At 39.4% G+C, this 18,910-nt stretch overlaps 1 protein-coding gene across 2 annotated transcripts; it reads right to left on the reverse strand.

The window, feature by feature from the left end:
- Positions 1 to 2,836: 2,836 nt before the first annotated feature.
- LOC125292384 (E3 ubiquitin/ISG15 ligase TRIM25-like) lies at positions 2,837 to 14,516 on the reverse strand. Of its 2 annotated transcripts, XM_048239639.1 has the most exons (9): positions 13,880 to 14,516; positions 11,865 to 11,960; positions 11,406 to 11,639; positions 10,868 to 11,003; positions 10,602 to 10,682; positions 10,056 to 10,136; positions 9,499 to 9,591; positions 7,512 to 7,610; positions 2,837 to 3,339 (listed from the first exon to the last, which is right to left on the reverse strand). In XM_048239639.1, the coding sequence occupies exons 1-9, from the start codon at positions 14,462 to 14,464 to the stop codon at positions 3,248 to 3,250; spliced, it is 1,497 nt and encodes a 498-aa protein (XP_048095596.1). In that variant the 5' UTR covers positions 14,465 to 14,516; the 3' UTR covers positions 2,837 to 3,247. The 2 variants fall into 2 exon arrangements, with proteins under 2 accessions (XP_048095596.1, XP_048095597.1); XM_048239640.1 differs by lacking the exon at positions 10,056 to 10,136.
- Positions 14,517 to 18,910: the final 4,394 nt, after the last annotated feature.

Below are 18,910 nucleotides of genomic sequence, written 5' to 3' on the forward strand. Positions count from 1 at the left end.
TCGAAATAGATCATACATTCAGCAACTTTGTGGTAGTCTGCTAGTTCTAGCAAAACTGTTAGGTTAGTTTATCAACTGTTTCAGGGTCTAGAGCCTTTGAACAGGTGGCTGACTGGCTGTGCACCAGAGCTTTGATGAGACAGTGACAGATCACAAACAAAGTTATTTTTTCTCTTTATTTGTTTCGTTGGAAAATGCAATGCCAATGTCAGAATGTTAGGAAGACATGTATGTTGTAGAAAATGGGTTCATAACTTACATCGCTGAATGTAGGGAAATTCAACAGATGAATCAAAGAAAGTTTTTCTTTGTATGCCAAAACGGCACTGTATTTCACAAATGTCCCTAGCCGGTCACCGTTATTCTAAAATGGCGCATGTAGATGGAGCGATAGACATAATATACATAGACGCCGCATCCATTACCACTTCCTTACTAGCTGACGAGATTTGGGAGCCGCCATCTTGGACCGGGTCATCCACTCCACTCAGTGTAATCTGTTTGGCCTGTGAGATGAGCTGTCAGCACCTTAATTAATCATATCTCACTGAATAACAACAGATTCTCACTCGGTTTTTTTTTGCTGCAAAGGTCATACATGTAGCTATGATACAGGACACATGATTTAGCGTATTTTAATATTCATAGTGGGTTTAACAGTAATAGAATATTCTGATATATGATATAAAGTGACCTGATGTCCGATATCAAACTGGGAAACATAATCCATGTTTGACAGCATAGATAAAACTAGTTTGATACAAGTTTAATGAGTTAAATATAGTTCACAGTTGACAGAAAAGTTCCATCAACAGCATTATTCACAGAAAGGTTCTATAAACATTTAAGTGAGATCAGTGCCATTCAGACATCTGAGGGGTATTCCAAGCAGGCCTAATGTGGTTTAGTGACAAACTTGGGTAAATTGGACAGAATAAGTTGTAAACCTTCCAGCAGAAAAGCTGCATACAGGAAACATGGTTGTGTGTATTTTAATATTCATAGTGGCTTTAATAGTACAGAATATTTCATATATGATATATTATAAAAGTGATGACATCCAATATAAACACTGGGAACATAACTAATCCATGTTTGACAGCATAGACAGAAACTGGTTTGATACAAGTTTTTTTAATGGGTTAAATTGACAGAAAAATCCATTAACATTTTCAGTTCAGTGCCATCAAAAATAAAGTTTGATGAACAGACATTGGTGTGGTATAAGCAAATGAAATGGAGTAACTGGGTTCAATATCAACAGCATTTGTTAGACAAGTTCCATAAATATTGTAAAGTGCAAGTTTGTAGGTTTGTTTCTGATCCTTAAAAAACAGACATTGGTTTGGCATAGTAAGTGTAACTTCATCAATTCAAGACAAAAGGTGACTTGTCACTTGTACAGTGTCAATGGGTTCATCAACAGCATCTGTTATTTACAGTTCACAGAAAGCTTTCAGCCCCCAATGAAGAGATTAAATAAATAAGAATTAAGAAACATTTTAGAAACTGCTAAGATCAGCCCCTGCTCATTGCAATCAGTAAAGAATCGGGAGAGTGTCTTCACAGGCTCAGTGAGACAGAGGTTACTGTCATGCAGTTGGTTCTATGATTGATAACTGGTGCATGTAATTTTGTATGTTCCCACCTTGCTAAAATTGCTTGGGCACACTTTGGCTAAGAAAAAAGTGCTTCAGACAGCAGGTGGGCAACAAGATAGCAGTACATAGTGAAACTGGGTAAACTCCCTAAAAGAGACCGAGTCAACCAGACGATGGGGAAATGGGACACAGAGTGGTGAATGCAGGTGATGAAGGTGGAGCTCATAAATCAAATATTCAGTCACAGTGTAGCAGATGCCTCCAATACTGCAATGAAGAGCTGCACCTTCCTCAGTTCCAGGGATGTGAGGAGACCATTCAGTTCATTCACAGTCTCCTTGAGCAAGGCAGTTGTTCTGGGGAGATATAAAATAAATAAAATGAAAAAAATGAATAAAGGAATTTGAGAGGCATCTTATTCTTGTTAGGGTAAATGACATGTAAATAATACAGTGTTGGGCAAGCTACTTAGACACATTGTAGTGAGCTAAACTATCAGTTACTCTACTATGAATAAAACACTACACAATACTACCACCCAGTCAAATGTATTATTAACACAAACACAGCAGTAGGCTAGTTCTCTACATAGGAAGCTACTTTAAATTGTGCCAATTACACATGACAAGAAAAGTAGCTTGTGTGGCTCAAGTTTCACTTGATAAATAAAGAAGTTAAGCTATTGAAAAGTTACTTTATTCAGAAAATAGTGAAGCTACCAACACGCTTTAGGGCTACAAGTAGCAGCTAGCGATTGCCCAATAATATAGGCTACAGTCTGTGCCACTTGTGTAAAATTCGCCAGCCAAATCTAGTATGATTTATTTCTACAATAGCCTTTTGTGTCAGTTGTAATCTAAGTCAGTGTTATGGAATATGACTTATTAAGTCTCAGTTCATAGCCAGGTGAACACCGAGTAAAACAGCCTAGCTAGCTGGCTACGATTCTCATACAGTAAGATCAAAGATCCTTGCTCCTTCTCAACTCTCTGGTAATATTCTATTCACAAAATACAACCATTAGTACGGGTAATGTTAAATCTTACTTGAGAAAAGTAAATCCCCGAGCCCTGGTTTGCGATGGTTCGTCGATTTGAGCAGGAACATGCTGCACAGTACTGGCATCTTGTGTCTCTGCTGCAACGCAACGAGGAGTATGACCGTCCAAGATGGCGGCCGCATTTCTCGTTTCCAGCAGCCAATGCGGCGTCTATGTATATTATGTCTATGATGGAGCGTTTATAAACGTCATGTATATGTAAATGGCGATTTCTAAGCCCATAGTATGCTTCGAATAGGTGGTGGTGGTAAACATAAATGAGGCCACATTTATGAATGGGAAATGTTAATATAGCTAACAAACAACTGAAAACGTTCCACATAAAATTCCAGGTATTCTTAGGATGTAAATGATTATATGAAATTGAGGATGTGTCAGTATTCAGAGGACAGAGGTTACATTACAAGTTATGAAAATGAATTCACTGATTTTGTCAATGCTCTAAGGCATTTTGTTTACCAATATGAGTCAAACTGTCACATCCATAACGCTGGAACTGTCCTCTTACATTTCACAACCTTCGTGAAACCCATAGGTCATGTCATAAAGGTCAGGTCATGACCTTTAAATCAGGACACGTGATACATCACAGAACCAGCTCCATCGCTGAGGTTTTTGCTATCCAGTTAGTGTGCTCAGGAAAGTCCACTAACATGCCACTCCATAAACGCATGAGTGCTATGGGAACAGGAGAGAATACCGAGTCAGTTTTAACATCATCAGTTCATAGTAACAGGTCATCTGCCAGAAGAATTGGGCCTATTTTCCTGTCAAAATGTTCTCTTTGTCAGAACCCCTCAGGGCTCCAGACTAACTTTTTTTTACTAGGAACACAGTAGCCCATAACTGAAAATGTTAGGAGCACAAGCAGAAAATTTAGGCGCACACAATTTATATATCGACCTTGGATTTTAGAAACCCCTTTTTTCTTGAATATGTTCCTTTATGACATTCATTTTCCAACTTCTTTCCCAGATCAAATGGAGACAAAGCACTGATCTCCATCTTGATGCTCTTTGTCTGTGTCTCACAGAGGACTGCATACCATGCATATAAAGACTGGCTAGTAATTATTAAAGTACTCACATAGGCACTGATAGTTTGAAGCTGGTGTAGAAAACTCGTTACAAAAATGGCAATTATGCTAAATCCTCTTGTTGCATGTATGATGACCAGTCAGTCTTATGTGTGTATCATTTACTTGATCAGTTTATTTTCTCTAAATAAGATTTATTTATGTGTAGTATGTTGTTCATTTTGTATGGAGTGAGGATTGTCTCAAAATGATTTAAATATATATAAAAGGATATATATACATATACATACATTTATAAATATCCAAATACAAAATACAAATATAAAAATGTGACATACAAATAAATAAACAAATTTATATAAATAAACGTATCTTTGTAAATATATTTTCGAGATTTGAAAATAAATATGCTTGACTTTGTATGTGGAATCTGCATTTGTGAATCTCCTTTTTGCTTTGATTATGTTGATGACGTAATTTTGTCGATTACGTAATTTCTGCACACCAAGATCCACAAATAAATACCACTAGATTTGAATGCGAAGACACCCTCCACTGAACAACCAGCAGATGGCAGTGTTGTACAACATGTCTGTTATCAACTGATAGCAACTGAATCTTTCTGACGCTGTTTTTCCTAGTTCAGTTCAGTCAAGTGGTCTATGACTAGCAGGATTAACAACATGGAAGACACTAGATTAAATGGAGGGGTAAGTAATAACAACTAGCCAGAACGATTTATTATCGGTTTCGATGTGTAGTGCCATTTTTAATTTCATAGACTGTATAAATAAGTCCATTTAGCAATATTGACATTAATGGCAGTCTGTCAGATAGCGATCTCAGCTGAGCTGGCTCTCACGTTACGTTAACCTAGAAGCTATGTTAACATCTGTAATGTAAGATCTGCAACATCTGTAAAACAGCGAACACGAACACAGCCTGTCACTTGAGTTGCAAGACACAATAACTTTAGGGAAAACTACATTTTATTTTAAAGGGGCCATAAATTAGATTTTAAGGGAAATCTTAACTTAATATGTTTTGTGCAGGCACCAACAAAGCTGAACAGGCACCAGCTGTTTAGCTAGCTGTTAACGTTAGCAGCTGTACACTGACTAAATGGACTTATTTACAGTCTATGAAATTAAAAACGGCACTAGACATCGAAACCGATAATAAATCGTTCTGGCTAGTTGTTACTACTTACCTATCCATTTAATCCAGTGTCTTCCATGTCGTTAATCCTGCTAGTCATAGACCACTTGATTGAACTGAACTAGGAAAACAGCGCCGGAAAGATTCAGTTGCTATCAGTTGATAACAGACATGTTGTACAACACTGCCATCTGCTGGTTGTTCAGTGGAGGGTGTCTTAAGATTCAAATCTAATGGTATTTATTTGTGGATCTTGGTGTGCAGTAGGAATGTCTCAAAATTACGTCATCGACATAAAAGCAAAAAGGAGATTCACAAATGCAGATTCCACATACAAAGTCAAGCATATTTATTTTCAAATCTCGAAAATATATTTACAAAGACACGTTTATTTATATAAATTTGTTTATTTATTTGTATGTCACATTTTTATATTTGTATTTTGTATTTGGATATTTATAAATGTATGTATATGTATATATATCCTTTTATATATATTTAAATCATTTTGAGACAATCCTCACTCCATAATTTTGCAATAATTATTTGGAGCAATTCAACTATGAACCATAAATTGTCTGATTAGATTGGATATGTGCAGCATTGACTTCAATTGTATTAAAAGAGCACCACATGTGGTGCAAAGTGGTACTGCAGATCCAGTACAAATTCAGTGGATTTATAGACAATATCAATCTTATCTCAATGAAGAAACTCAGCAACAAGCCCAAATGTTGGGCAGATGATCCTCACATTCAGAATGATTTATGGTAAAATTAAAAAAAATTCTGTTAACTGTCCACGTGGTGAAATGAGAAGATGAAAACGGGCTTTTTGAAAATCAAGCCCATTAAAAAAAATGCTCTGAAAATATGATAATGATACCAACCAAAGTTAATGCATGGACATGACCTTATAATCCATACATGAGTGGGGAAAATCTGATGAATACACACATGCTTTTTGAATGAGAAGCCCTCAGAGGTGATGATGTCTTTTCACATAATGAATGTTATAGCCATTTTCAGAGCTTTGCAGAGGGGAAAGTACACAAGATATGTCTGATCCGATTGTATTTTTTAATTTAACAGGAAAATGTACTTCTATTCACATAGTTTCACTAATGTGTGTGAAATACCAAAAGAGCCAATAATGTTGGAAGTTGAACAAAAAGGATTGTTCACCACGATGCTTAAAATGACTTGAAGTTTCGCAACGTTTAGTTATACAGATATACTATTTAAGATCTATGCAAAGGTTTGGTCTACAAACACCTGTGCATTTTTTCAGATTTTTTTGGATCACCTGCCAAATTTTGCTGAAATTGGGTGATTTCACACAGAATGACCCATAGGCCTAATGGACACTTCATAGTAGACTGTTAGAATAAGGGTGATAAGTTTGCTTATTGGTTGGACCAAACCAACTTGCTTCCATAGTTACAACCTAGCAACCAATATAGCAACCAATGAGATTAACCTAGCAACCAGCAGAGCAACCACCACAACTAAGTACCCTAGCAAAAACCTAGCAACCACTTCCATGATGACAACCTAGCAACCAACATAGAAACCAACATGATTACACTAGCAACCAGCATAGCAACCACAATAACTACCCCAACAACAGCCTAGCAACCATCTCAAGTACCCTAGCAACAGCCTAGCAACCACTTCCACAGTTACAACCTAGCAACCAATATAGCAACCAATGAGATTAACCTAGCAACCAGCAAAGCAACCACCACAACTAACCTAGCAACAGCCTAGCAACCACATCAAGTACCCTATCTAACAACCAACACAGCAACCAACATGAATATCCTAGCAACCAGCCTAGCAACCACTTGAGTTACTATAGCAACCATCACAACTACCCTAGGAAACGCCTAGCAACCATCTTAAAGCCCCTAGAAACAGTCTAGCAACCACTTCTATAATGTCAACCTAGCAACCACCATAGCAACCAACTTGATTATCATAGCAACCAGCATAGCAACTGCTTTATTTGCTACAGCAACCACCATATGTACCCTCGCAACACCCTAGCAACCACTGCATTTACCCTAGCAATAACCTAGCAACCACTTCTATAATGTCAACCTAGCACCCACCATAGCAACCACTTCTATAATGTCAACCTATCACCCACCATAGCAACCAACATGATTACCCTAGCAACCAGCATAGCAACAGTTTTAATTAGCGATTCGACCATCATATAAACCCTAGCAACACCATTGTTAATTTTATGGTTTATTTTTTGAGGTTTATGTCAAAAGGAAATTTGATGATTTCTGATATTCTGACAAAATTATCTTTTTTTTACTGATTTAGAATTTTTATAAAAATACTAAGGTTTTTACTGATAATGCCCCTATAGCATAGCCAAAAGTGTGTAAAAATCTGCTATTTTGGACTAAAGCCACCATATTGTATTTTTGGACAAAATTCAAGAGGCCCCATGTTTTAATCTGTTCCAATAGGGGTTCTGACAAGGAATCCAAACAGAACATTTTGACAGGAAAATAGGCCTAATTCTTCTGTCAGATGACCTGTATAATAATAACCAAAAATACCAGGATTCAACATGCATTGCACAGTAATGCATGACTTCAGGACTTCAGAGAGAAATCTAAACACCATGAGGGCCTCACATTTTATCACGCCCACACTACCGTGAGGGACATTTCTCCAGCCATAGTGTGGACTTTTAACAGAAGCCTTCACTCGGACTTTGTCCCCAACCCTGAAGCCTGTGACAGGAAAAGAGCAGAAGTTGTTACCTCTGACCAGCTCAGAGAAATATCTCATCATCCTTCATTATTTATCATTTTACCATGGCTAAACGTATAAATAATATAATATTATTCTGAAGTAAAGGAGAAATGTTATACCACACAAGATGATTTGATAGAATACAACCCAAATTCTGAAAAAGTTGGGACGCTTTGTAAAATGTGAATAAAAAGTTAATGCTATAGTACAATTCACAAATCATGCCAACCCTATATTTCACTGAGAATAGTTAAAGGAACACGCCACCGTTTTACGAAATTGGGTTATTCACCATCTCCCCTAGAGTTAGATAAGTGAGCAAAAGCATTTTTGTCTCTGTGCATGCATTGTCTTAGTCCGGTAGTGCCACCGCTAGCTTAGCTTAGCTTAGCATAGTGAATGGAATCTCTTGTCGCCAGATAGCATGTTGTGAGTAAAAGTGAGATTTTTATATTGTTTCATCATTTGCCTGCACAGGTTAACACAGAGATGTAAAGTAACTAAGTAGAAATACTTAAGTACAGTACTTAAAGGGACACCAGGCAACGTTTTCGTGTTAATTACTCATCTTCGTAAGTCGGTGTATGGTTAAATGACTCATACAGGCAGAGCCATATAAAAGATACCTTTATATGGCTCTGATTACAGGGCGAATGAAGACTCTCTCGCCCGCCCCTACTGTCTGTAGGAAGAATATCCCGCTTGCAAGTTCAGTGTATCGTACCCACCGACCGAAGCAGGATCAGTTTACATCCTGCATCCACAGCACAGAGGCAAGCTAACGAAATGCTAGCGAAAACCCTTGACGGAAGATGCAAAGAAAAGGAAAAGAGCTTCAGACAGAGCGAAGGGGGAGTTTCGCAGAGAAAAGGCATCAGGCTTGCCTGGTGTCCCACTAAGTATGAACGGGGAGTATCTGTACTTTACTTGAGTTTTTATTTTTCTTCCTACTTTTACTTCTACTTTTACTTCACTACACCCTTATGAAAATTAACCATGTATTAACCATGGTTTTACTATGTTTTTTTGGGTAACCATGATAATAAGATAATGAGCGGTAATCAGGCTTCAGATACAGATGTCAGTACAGAGAGATCATTTTGAACTTGACAGTGTTTCAACTTTGGTTTTGAAGTCAACTCAATAACATGTGGGCTGAACTTAAAATTGTAAGTTATGGTCCTACTGTAACTACAGCAGTTAGGGATTATGGGTAAGCAGGGACGGACTGGGAAAAAAAATCAGCCCTGGCATATTTGCCCCAAGTGGCCCTCAAATAGGTCCAGCACACCTAATTAAATACAAAATCCTTGCATTACCCTTAAATAGCATATTGTCAACTAAGTGTCGTGGGGCACTTAAAGTGGACACATGTAGGCCTCGTATCACTCTGACTGATCAGAGGTAGCTATAAAGCACATCTCCATATTCAACTTGGCTATACAAGCAATTATGAAAGAAGAGTTTCTGCTTGAATTCAAAGTACCATTTCGAATTACTCAATAGGCTACATTTAAACTTTACGGTGCTCAATTGATAGCAGCACCAACAATTGCTGAAGCCTATGTGTAAAGAGCTAAATTACCTAGATTACAGACCTTATTGTAATTTATTCCAGTTATCACTATAGGAAAACTGAAACAACACAAAATAAACAGGGCAACTTTTTTGCCTGTTGCTGGAAATATTTTATTCCTATATGCTATACTACCTACCTGCATTGCTGGTACATTTTAGAACAGTATAGCTACATTAACTAATTTCCTTTAATGTCTTCCAGTAGCCTACAGAGGTGGACAAAGTACACAATTCCTTTACTTAAGTGAAAGTATAGATACACCATGTCAAATATTACTCCATACAAACCTCTCTCTGGGAAGACATATTCTGGCAGGGGATATTTTGGCAGGGGACGTTTGCGTTCACAAGACGGGGAGTCATGGCTTATAGCTTTGTGGTCTGTGTGTAATAAGAGAAAATATATGATTAGAATGAAAACTTTTCTATTTACATACAGTAATGCATGTCTTGTAAGTGACCAACCACATTTTGTTCTTTTTAGCCTTCTTTTAGCTATTTGAGGATAGATATTTATATTGTTGAATTTAGATTTAAACACAGATTCACCTGATGTACTTTTTATGTACATTTGACATCCCTTACCTATGCCTTACCATTCATGTGAATAGGAAAATAGCTGTCCGAAAAAACAGCCGAAGCCGTTACTAAAATGGCCGCAGAGTGGTAGGACTTAACTATACGAACTTTGGTTGTGGTTTGTGGACCCACAGCCTCAGGTTCAGCTCTCTGATTGGACGACACCAGCACACCTCAGAGCCAGGCTGGGCGTCCAGCTCAGGGCAGTGGGTGTAGTAAAGGAGAGTTGTGGAGGTCACTACCTTAGTACTGTACAGTGTACAAACCTCTCTCTGGGACAACACATTTTGGATGGGGACGTGTGCTTTCACTAGGCTGATGGGAGTCATGGCTTGTAGCTTTGTGGTCTGTGTGTAATAAATGAAAATATATGATTAGAATGAAAACTTTTTCTATTTACATACAGTAATGCATGTCTTGTAAGTGACCAACCATATTTTGTTCTTTTTAGCCTTCTTTTAGCTATTTGAGGATAGATATTTATATTGTTGAATTTAGATTTAAACACAGATTCACCTGATGTACTTTTTATGTACATTTGACATCCCTTACCTATGCCTTCCCATTCATTTGAATAGGAAAATAGCTGTCCGAAAAAACAGCCGAAGCCATTACTAAAATGGCCGCAGAGTGGTAGGACTTAACTATACGAACTTTGGTTGTGGTTTGTGGACCCACAGCCTCAGGTTCAGCTCTCTGATTGGACAACACCAGCACACCTCAGAGCCAGGCTGGGCGTCCAGCTCAGGGCAGTGGGTGTAGTAAAGGAGAGTTGTGGAGGTCACTACCTTAGTACTGTACGGTGTACAAACCTCTCTCTGGGACAACACATTTTGGATGGGGACGTGTGCTTTCACTAGGCTGATGGGAGTCATGGCTTGTAGCTTTGTGGTCTGTGTGTAATAAGAGAAAATATATGATTATAAAGAAAATTTCTACATACAGTAATGCATGTCTTAGAACAAGGTATAAAAACATACCAATATAATCTAAAGACAAAACTGTAAAACACTAAGGTATTAAAATGTAGAACAAAACTGTTTCACACAGATGACGTAACCACCTTGAGGCACCTCACCTAAATTTAACCCCAACACCATTTGTTCTATTTCTTTAAGGGCCGACCTCTTAATATCAGTTGAGGAGAGATGTGGAGTGAAAGTTATACAGGAATGCATCCTTGACACAGGTAAAGAGCAGCAGGCATCAATGCTCTGGGAATACACAGACATTCATCAACATATAAATGCACACAGTCTCTATAAAAGGTCTCTATAAAGGTTTATATGCTCTCTAGAATCTTCTATTCTAGTGCTATCTACAATTAGGAAAATGAATATAATCCTACAAGGAGTTTAGAGGTTCTATTAAATAGCCCATATCAAAGAGAGAGGCACCAAAAATCTTTTTTTCCCCGCACTGCAAACAAGACCATACTAATTGTATTGAATTGTCTGTCATATGGACGTGGTCAAACTTAAACACTGAGTAATTTCAATGTAATGTTACAGTCACAGAGATTGTAATTATGATTTCCTACAGCTAGCTAGTTCGACCAGCCTAACATTGTAATGTTATCTACAAACAATTACAAATGACTTCAGGATTGGTTTTACCTGGAGGAAATCAATGGGGTCCTCCTTCTGTAGAAGCTTCTCCATCTCAGCATCTCTGCTCTTCAGTTTAGTGATCTCCAACTCCAGCTGCTCCAGGAGTCCTTCAGATCGACTCACCTCTGCCCTCTCCTGGGCTCTGATCGACTCGGTCACCTCAGAGCACTTTTGCTGCATGAAGTTGATCAGCTCAGTGAACAACTGCTCAGTGTCCTCAACAGCTTCCTGTGCAGAGGCCTGATAGGAGATGTAAAGGTCATACCACCTCATTTCCAGCCAACCTCAGAGTTTATCTTTGAGAGGATGAATGCTTGACTTGGTTTCTTTGTCCATATCTAACTGCATTACCCAAGTAAAATGACTAAACAGCATTTCTTACTAAGAAACTGAACAAATTAACTAAACAAATTAACAAACAGTAACTCCATTGAATAAACATGAGCCATGTTGAACAGCAATCACCTTTAGAGTTTGCAAAGCCTGTTTGACCTCTTCTAGCTCCTTCTCTCTCTGCTGGATCTGTGTCTGGTTCTTCACCTTTGTCTTTGCCACCTTTTTCTATGGACAGATGCACACAGACCAACACAATAACGTTTATTCTATTCTGAGCATTCACAATTTGACTGATAGTTAAAACAATAGGAATTAATAGGAAACATAAGATTAGATTAGATTAGAATAACATTAAATTCAACTTTACTGTATTATTCAACACTATTGTCATTGTGCAGAGTACAAGTACAACAAAATGCAGTTTGCGTGTAACCAGAAGTGCAAAAAAGCAGAGAAATGCAATGTGATATGCCTTATTTTCCGGACTATAAGTCACATTTTTTTTCATAGTTTGGCTGGACCTGCGACATAGTGAAGTGCAACTTATACAACAAAATATATATAATTTAACATATTTTTAAATGTTAGTCAGTATGAATTGACATGAACCCTACATGAAACATTACAGTCCACAGCCGCGAGAGGGCACTTTAGGCTTGTGGAATGAGATCGGGAGCTTGGCGAAGTTGCGACAGGTCATTTTTTCAGAAACCCACTTAAGCCCAAAAGTTAGAGGGGGTTTGGGGAAAATGTATTAAATATTGTTATGTAAATGCACAAGTTTGCACTAGGGCTTGCACTATGCCTAAAACACACGTGCATAGGCTACCGTAAATCCTCAAATTTACGCTCCCAAAAAAGCCGGGGTAATAATTGCCTACATTGTTTCAATTTAACTCAATGAAATAAAAGAGCTCTTCTTAATATAAAATGAAGCACCAACAACGTAGTTAGCAAACCCGGAGTTTATTACAGAAGACTAACGGCTCCTACACGCAGTTGCGTTCCGTCAACACATGCCAGTTCCCAACGGTAGCTATGCAAATGACCTGAAGTATAACCGTAATTTGATTGGTTGGTGCCGTCTGTCGATTGGCTTGATTGGCCGGTGCCGTCTGTCGGTGCAGCAACAGCTGAACTTCTCAAGGCGAGCAACAGGAGAAAAGAACACTTACGGCTCAGTTGCGTGCGTTGCAGTGCTAGAGACGCATCCCATTCACTTTACATGGGCTCACGTCATCCGTTTCGGAACTGAATTGTGAGTCCGTTGCGTTGCGTTTCTCCCGTTGCTCACGTTGAGAAGTTCAGCTGTTGCTACACCCACAGACGGCACCGGCCAATCAAGCCAATCAAAAGACGGCACCAACCAATCAAATTATGGTTATACTTCAAGTCATTTGCATAGCTACTGTCGGGAACATCCACTGGCATGCGTTGACAAAACGCAACTGTGTGTAGAAACCCTTACCAACTGTCCCCCTACCAGCTACTCCCGAAGAAATGTCAGTAAGGCATTACCTTCTGGCAATAAACGTCATGCTCCATGTGAGATCTCAGTCTTCTGTAATAAACTCTGGGTTCGTTAACTACGTTGTTGTTACTTCGTTTTATGTGTAGGGACCTTGAGCAAGCTACTGACCAGGTTTGATGCTGTTTTGAACAATATTACTGGTTAAAGTGCTATTTGGGAAGCGTTTTGCTCATGGCCCTTAGCTAATCCACTGTTTGCAATTTGGGGCTATAGTGTATACTGTAGCAAGCTCTGTAGTGGTTGATCAACAAAAAATACTGTCTCCATGGCCTATTTGATGTGTTTTAATGCAGAAAACACCCTTAGGCCAATTTTCACTGGAATTACACTTTACTTGTAATATTATAGAAAACAGAATAAATATGGATATTCAGTATGAACCATACAGACAAATATATACAGTATGTACAGATATGTGCAGTGTAGCAACATCATAAGAGTAGTAAGTGTATGTGTAGTATGAACAGTATAAAGAGCAGTAGACCTATAATATGGCTATGTATAAGTGTAATTACTGTACATTTTATAAATATAAATAGAATACCATGGATAGGAAAGGGCAATTGTCTGGGGGGAGGGGGCTGTTGAGGGGCAGAACATCTGATAAACTAACCTGCTTCTTGGTCCGTTCTGCTATGGCTGAAACAGTTTTATGTCCGTTGTGGTTGTCCATTGAACACAACATACAGATTAACTTCTGATCTGTGCAACAAAACAACTCAATGATCCTGTCATGTTGTGAGCAGATCTTCTCCTGTAGCTGTGAGGTAGCATTCACCAGCTTGTGCTTGCTAAAGCGAGGCACCTCATAGTGAGGCTGAATATGAACTTCACAATAGGAAACCAGGCATGTTAGACACGACTTGATGGCTTTATGTTTTCTCCCAGTGCAGAAATCACACTCCACATCATTTGCTCCAGTACAGCATACAACCTTATCGTCAGAATGGATTTCAGTTTTCTTCAGCTTCTCCACCACTTCGGTCAGCATTGTGTTTCTACCCAGTACAGGCCTTGGGGTGAAGGTCTCTCTGCACTGGGGGCAGCTGTAAACACCCTTCTGGTCTTCTTGATCCCAGCAGCCTGTAATGCAGGTCAAACAGAAACTGTGTCCACAGGGAACAGTCACCGGGTCCTTCAGTAAATCCAGGCAAATTGGGCAGCTTAACTCATCCTGAGACACAGGAATAAAGGCCATTTTATCTTCTGAGACAGACACGCATGTACTATCTATCTGTAAAGTTGGTAAGGTTTCGTCTTACTGGAAGTGGGAGTGTGACTTCCTTGTTCTGCGTGGACACACATGTTAAAGGCACAGTGCACAATTACAGAAGCGCTAATGTAATTCTATTCTATATTAGAATATATCTATTTCAGGAATCTATTTTGTCATGAAGGGAAAGGTTTTCCCATCACCAGAAATCCAAAAAAACAAGTTACAGTCAAAGTCAGCATGGTTAGTTATTATGGGAGGAGCACACAAGGAGCAATCAAGACCACCAACTGGCTGGTCCAAAGCCATTTAGTTTGCAGAATCAAACTCAGTCTGACTGTTTAGTCTATGCATGTTTTTTCATACTTCGCCTACAGTCAAATCACCTAATGTCACGGTTCTCACAGTTGGAAAGTTATTGGCCTAACAAGATGCAACACCTGAATGAAGTACAGAGTATACGGTAGTTCCACATGTGTCCACACGGGGGAGAAAAAGTTATATTTATATTTTGTTTTCTTCTGTTAACAGCAGGGATGTAGTGGTAAAATAAGAGATGGGTAAACTATGATTTCTGTGTTCACGGTGAGGTGGACTGCGCCAAGCGGTATTGGATTTTTAAAAATGGCATTCAGAACATGTTTGATGATGGTGGAGGTTATTGTACAATGTTTATAACAATATCAGTGGTATTAAATGGTTCCTACAGTGTTGATGAGTGTACATATTGTGAATGTGGATAATATAGTATGATTTTTGAATGTTTGATTTTTGAATTGGTGAATAAACTCTTTGGATAAACTCTAATTAGAGGTAGATAAACTCTATTTCTGAAATTTCAGGGGTGGATAAACGGCGTATACTTGCGTTTAGCCTCCACTACATCTCCGGTTAACAGAAATAGCCTACGCACACACCACTCCCCCCTGCTGTGCACACTTCTCTGTATTTGCACCTGTACTCTTAACTCCAAGTCAAGTCAAGTCAGGTTTATTTATAAAGCACTTTAAAAAACAACACAGTTGACCAAAGTGATGTACAGTTGAAAGTTCAGAAACCTGATAGACAGGCAGGTGATCAGGCATCAAACATTAGTAAAGGATACAAGGATACAAGGAAGTTTATTGTCACATGCATATAGTTACTGGAAGTAAGAAATGCAGTGAAATTATGTCTGGTGTCAGCCTATTTGTGCATTAATGGGGGTAAAAAGTGCAGTAGAAGAGGGGTTTAGTAGATTAAGTGGCAAGGGCTGCATAAGAAAGGTGGGGAGGATTGGGATTGGGTGGGGGGGCACCAACAAGGAGCACCCAAGAGCAACAGGGGCAAGGAAAAACTCCCTTACCAAGGAAGAAACCTTGGGCAGATCCCTGACTCGAGGGGCTGAACCCAACTGCCAGGGGGTCTTGGTGTGTGTGTTGGGGGATGACAGGGGAGATGGGATAGTGTGCTGTGTATGTGGGGGAGGGCAGTGTGCAATATGTGTGTTGGGGGAAGCTTCCTCATGAGACAATGTGCTGTGCTTCCTGATGAAATAATGTAGGGGGGGCAGGGACTTACTATTGCAAGCAGAGTACTGTATGTATGATGTATGTGAGTGATGACAGTGAAGATGTGTGTGTGGGCGGGAGGGAGTGGAGCAGTGACTGTGTGTGTGTGTGTGTGTGTGTAGTGTGTAGGTGGGGGCAGTGTGCTGTAAGTATGTAGAGGATGTGTGTTGGAGAAGATCCTGAAGACAATGTGCTGTGTATGTGGGGGCAGTGTGCAGCAAGTATGTAGAGGAGGCTTACTGTAGCAAGCAGTGTGTGTATGTATGTACAGGGGACTTACTATGATGACAGTGATGATGTAAGTGTGTGTGTTGGGGATGGGGGGTGGGGGGTAAAGAAAGGCTAGGCAATCAAGGACATGGGTAGATGGAGGAGAAAATGTAAAAAATAATAGATAAAAGTTCTATGGAGATGTGCAAAAGTTGGAGAAAGTCAGATATGTGTGTGTGTGTGTGTGTGTGTTTTTTGCGTGTGATGAAATAAGAAAAATAAATAAAAGGTCTGTAGCATAGGAGAGGGATGTAAAAGTGCTAAAAGTCTTGTAGGTGTGTGTGTGTGGGGGGGGAGGTCATGAGTGCTGAGTAGTGAATGAGTGCAAAGTCAGTATAGTGTGAGTTCAGAGTTGGGAAATGTTTGAGAGTGCTGAGGAGTGAATGTGTGCAAAGTCAGTATAGTGTGAGTTCAGAGTTCGGATGGCCTGGGGATAAAACTTCTCCTGAGTCTCTCAGTTCTGGCTTTGTGACTACATAGGGCCTTCTTGATTTCAGCGGTAGGAATAATCCATTGTTAGGATGAGAAGAGTCCTTCAGAATCTTTTGGGCTCTTAGGAGTACTCTTCTGGAATAGATATCTTGTAGAGCAGGGAGTTGAGTTCTTATAGTACGTTCAGCTGAGCGCACTACTCTCTGCAGAGTACTACAATCTCTAACTGTGGAGTTCCCATACCAGGTGATGATGCTACCAGTTAGAACACTCTCAACCGCTGAAGTGTAGAAGGCCTTCATGATGGATGTAGAAACTTTGAATTTCCTTAGCTGGACGAAGGAAGTAGAGTGGATTGTCTGGACTTTTTCAGAACATATTGAGTGTTAACAGTCCATGTTAAGTCTTCAGTAATGTGGACACCAAGGTATTTAAAACTTGTGACTCTCTCTACAGGTTGCCCGCTGATCATTAGTGGGGTGTAACTGTAGTTCTGCTGCTGCCTTCTGTAATCCACTACCATTTCCTTGGTTTTATTGATATTCAGTGTCACTAGTACAGATAACACAGAACACACAAGAGCAGGAGGAGCAGTAAAACAACATCAGTGAAAGCAGTAAGACCTGTAGTAGGCCTAGTATAGTAAAAAGTTATTCAAATGAAAAAAAGAAAAGATGAGATAATAACCCAAGGTTATGTTTTCAGGACAGTAATTGGAATACGAAAGGGACGTGTGTGTGTGTGTGTGTGTGTGTGTGAGTGTGAGTGAGAGAGAGAGAATGTTTGTGTGTTTATCTATCTGACCATCAGTGACGAATTTATATGGAGTCTGTATGGTGGTAGTAAATTACTAAACCTCACTGGGCCCCTGTGTTCAAACGTAATTAGCACCTCCCCATCAGCTCCCTGTGAAGACTGACCCCTGTAACCTGCCCACATAAAGACATGGACTTGCCCAGAAGAATGACTACCCCCTGTAACCTGCCCACATAAAGACATGGACTTGCCCAGAAGAATGACTGACCCCTGTAACCTGCCCACATAAAGACATGGACTTGCCCCAAAGAATGACTGACCCCTGTAACCTGCCCACTTAAAGACATGGACTTGCCCGGAAGAATGACTGCCCCCTGTAACCTGCCCACATAAAGACATGGACTTGCCCAGAAGAATGACTACCCCCTGTAACCTGCCCACATAAAGACATGGACTTGCCCCAAAGAATGACTGACCCCTGTAACCTGCCCACATAAAGACATGGACTTGCCCCAAAGAATGACTACCCATATAAAGGGATACAGACAAAACTAATAAAACAGACAAAACCTGTTCCTTGATATTTATGGAGCCTGGCTTCAGGTTTATCAAGAAATATGTACGGTGAGAACATGTGAATAAAATAAAATGCTGCTTTGGATGTCAACATATCCTTTGTTCATGACTTCTCCCTCTTACTTGACCAGCAGCTGTGGTGGAAATGGCCATGTTTTTTCCAATATAAACCATGTAAACATCCGAACCCAAAAGATTCTTTGATTTGGATTATTGTTTTGCATCATATAGGATCAAAAAACTGAGTTAAAATATAAACGAACTTAGAAATGAACACACAGATTTGATGGGGGATACAAACGGACCGAGAATTATATTAGCTCTTGGATGGAGACTATTTCTTTTGTTTTAGAAAATCCCTCTTTTTCTTTTCTCTTTTCTCATGCTATTTTGCGAAGAAATAACGCAATTAGTAATACAAGCGGTGCCGGTGAACTTCCTAATTTGTTTAAAACTAGATGTACCGCATGGCGGTATAAAAATATGACCGCCAAGCCAGTCCTGTACATCCATTCCGCTTAAAAATAAATCACACTTCAATTTGTCTCCATATTTACTCCATCCCCACTCTTGAAACTTTTTTGTGTATGCTTGTTTGGCATGCCTGAGTGTGTGTGCGGCTGCACAGAAAGTAGCCTACTGGTGCTGAAAAGGTGAATAGATTGTAGAATAGCCAAAGAAGATGTAGCATTGTTATAAAACCTTTAAAATCTCTAAACAATCACAAGTAGGGCAGTTCATCACAGTTCATCCATTGCAACTGGATTGATGAAAGGTCACTTACACCTGTAGGCTACATTGTATTTGGGAAAAGCAAAAGGTATCAGCATAATGTTATTTATTTATT

Source organism: Alosa alosa, chromosome 3 (genome assembly GCF_017589495.1).
Source record: "Alosa alosa isolate M-15738 ecotype Scorff River chromosome 3, AALO_Geno_1.1, whole genome shotgun sequence".
In the NCBI taxonomy this organism is placed as follows: domain Eukaryota; kingdom Metazoa; phylum Chordata; class Actinopteri; order Clupeiformes; family Clupeidae; genus Alosa; species Alosa alosa.

Excerpts from the sequence above, each read along its gene's own strand:
- LOC125292384 (XM_048239639.1), bottom strand. The coding sequence starts at position 14,464 with ATGGCCTTTATTCCTGTGTCTCAGGATGAGTTAAGCTGCCCAATTTGC. Across the intron at positions 10,683-10,867 it reads GGTGTTGGGGTTAAATTTAG|ACCACAAAGCTACAAGCCAT; the intron begins GTGAGGTGCCTC and ends TATTACACACAG. Across the intron at positions 10,137-10,601 it reads ATGTGTTGTCCCAGAGAGAG|ACCACAAAGCTACAAGCCAT; the intron begins GTTTGTACACCG and ends TATTACACACAG.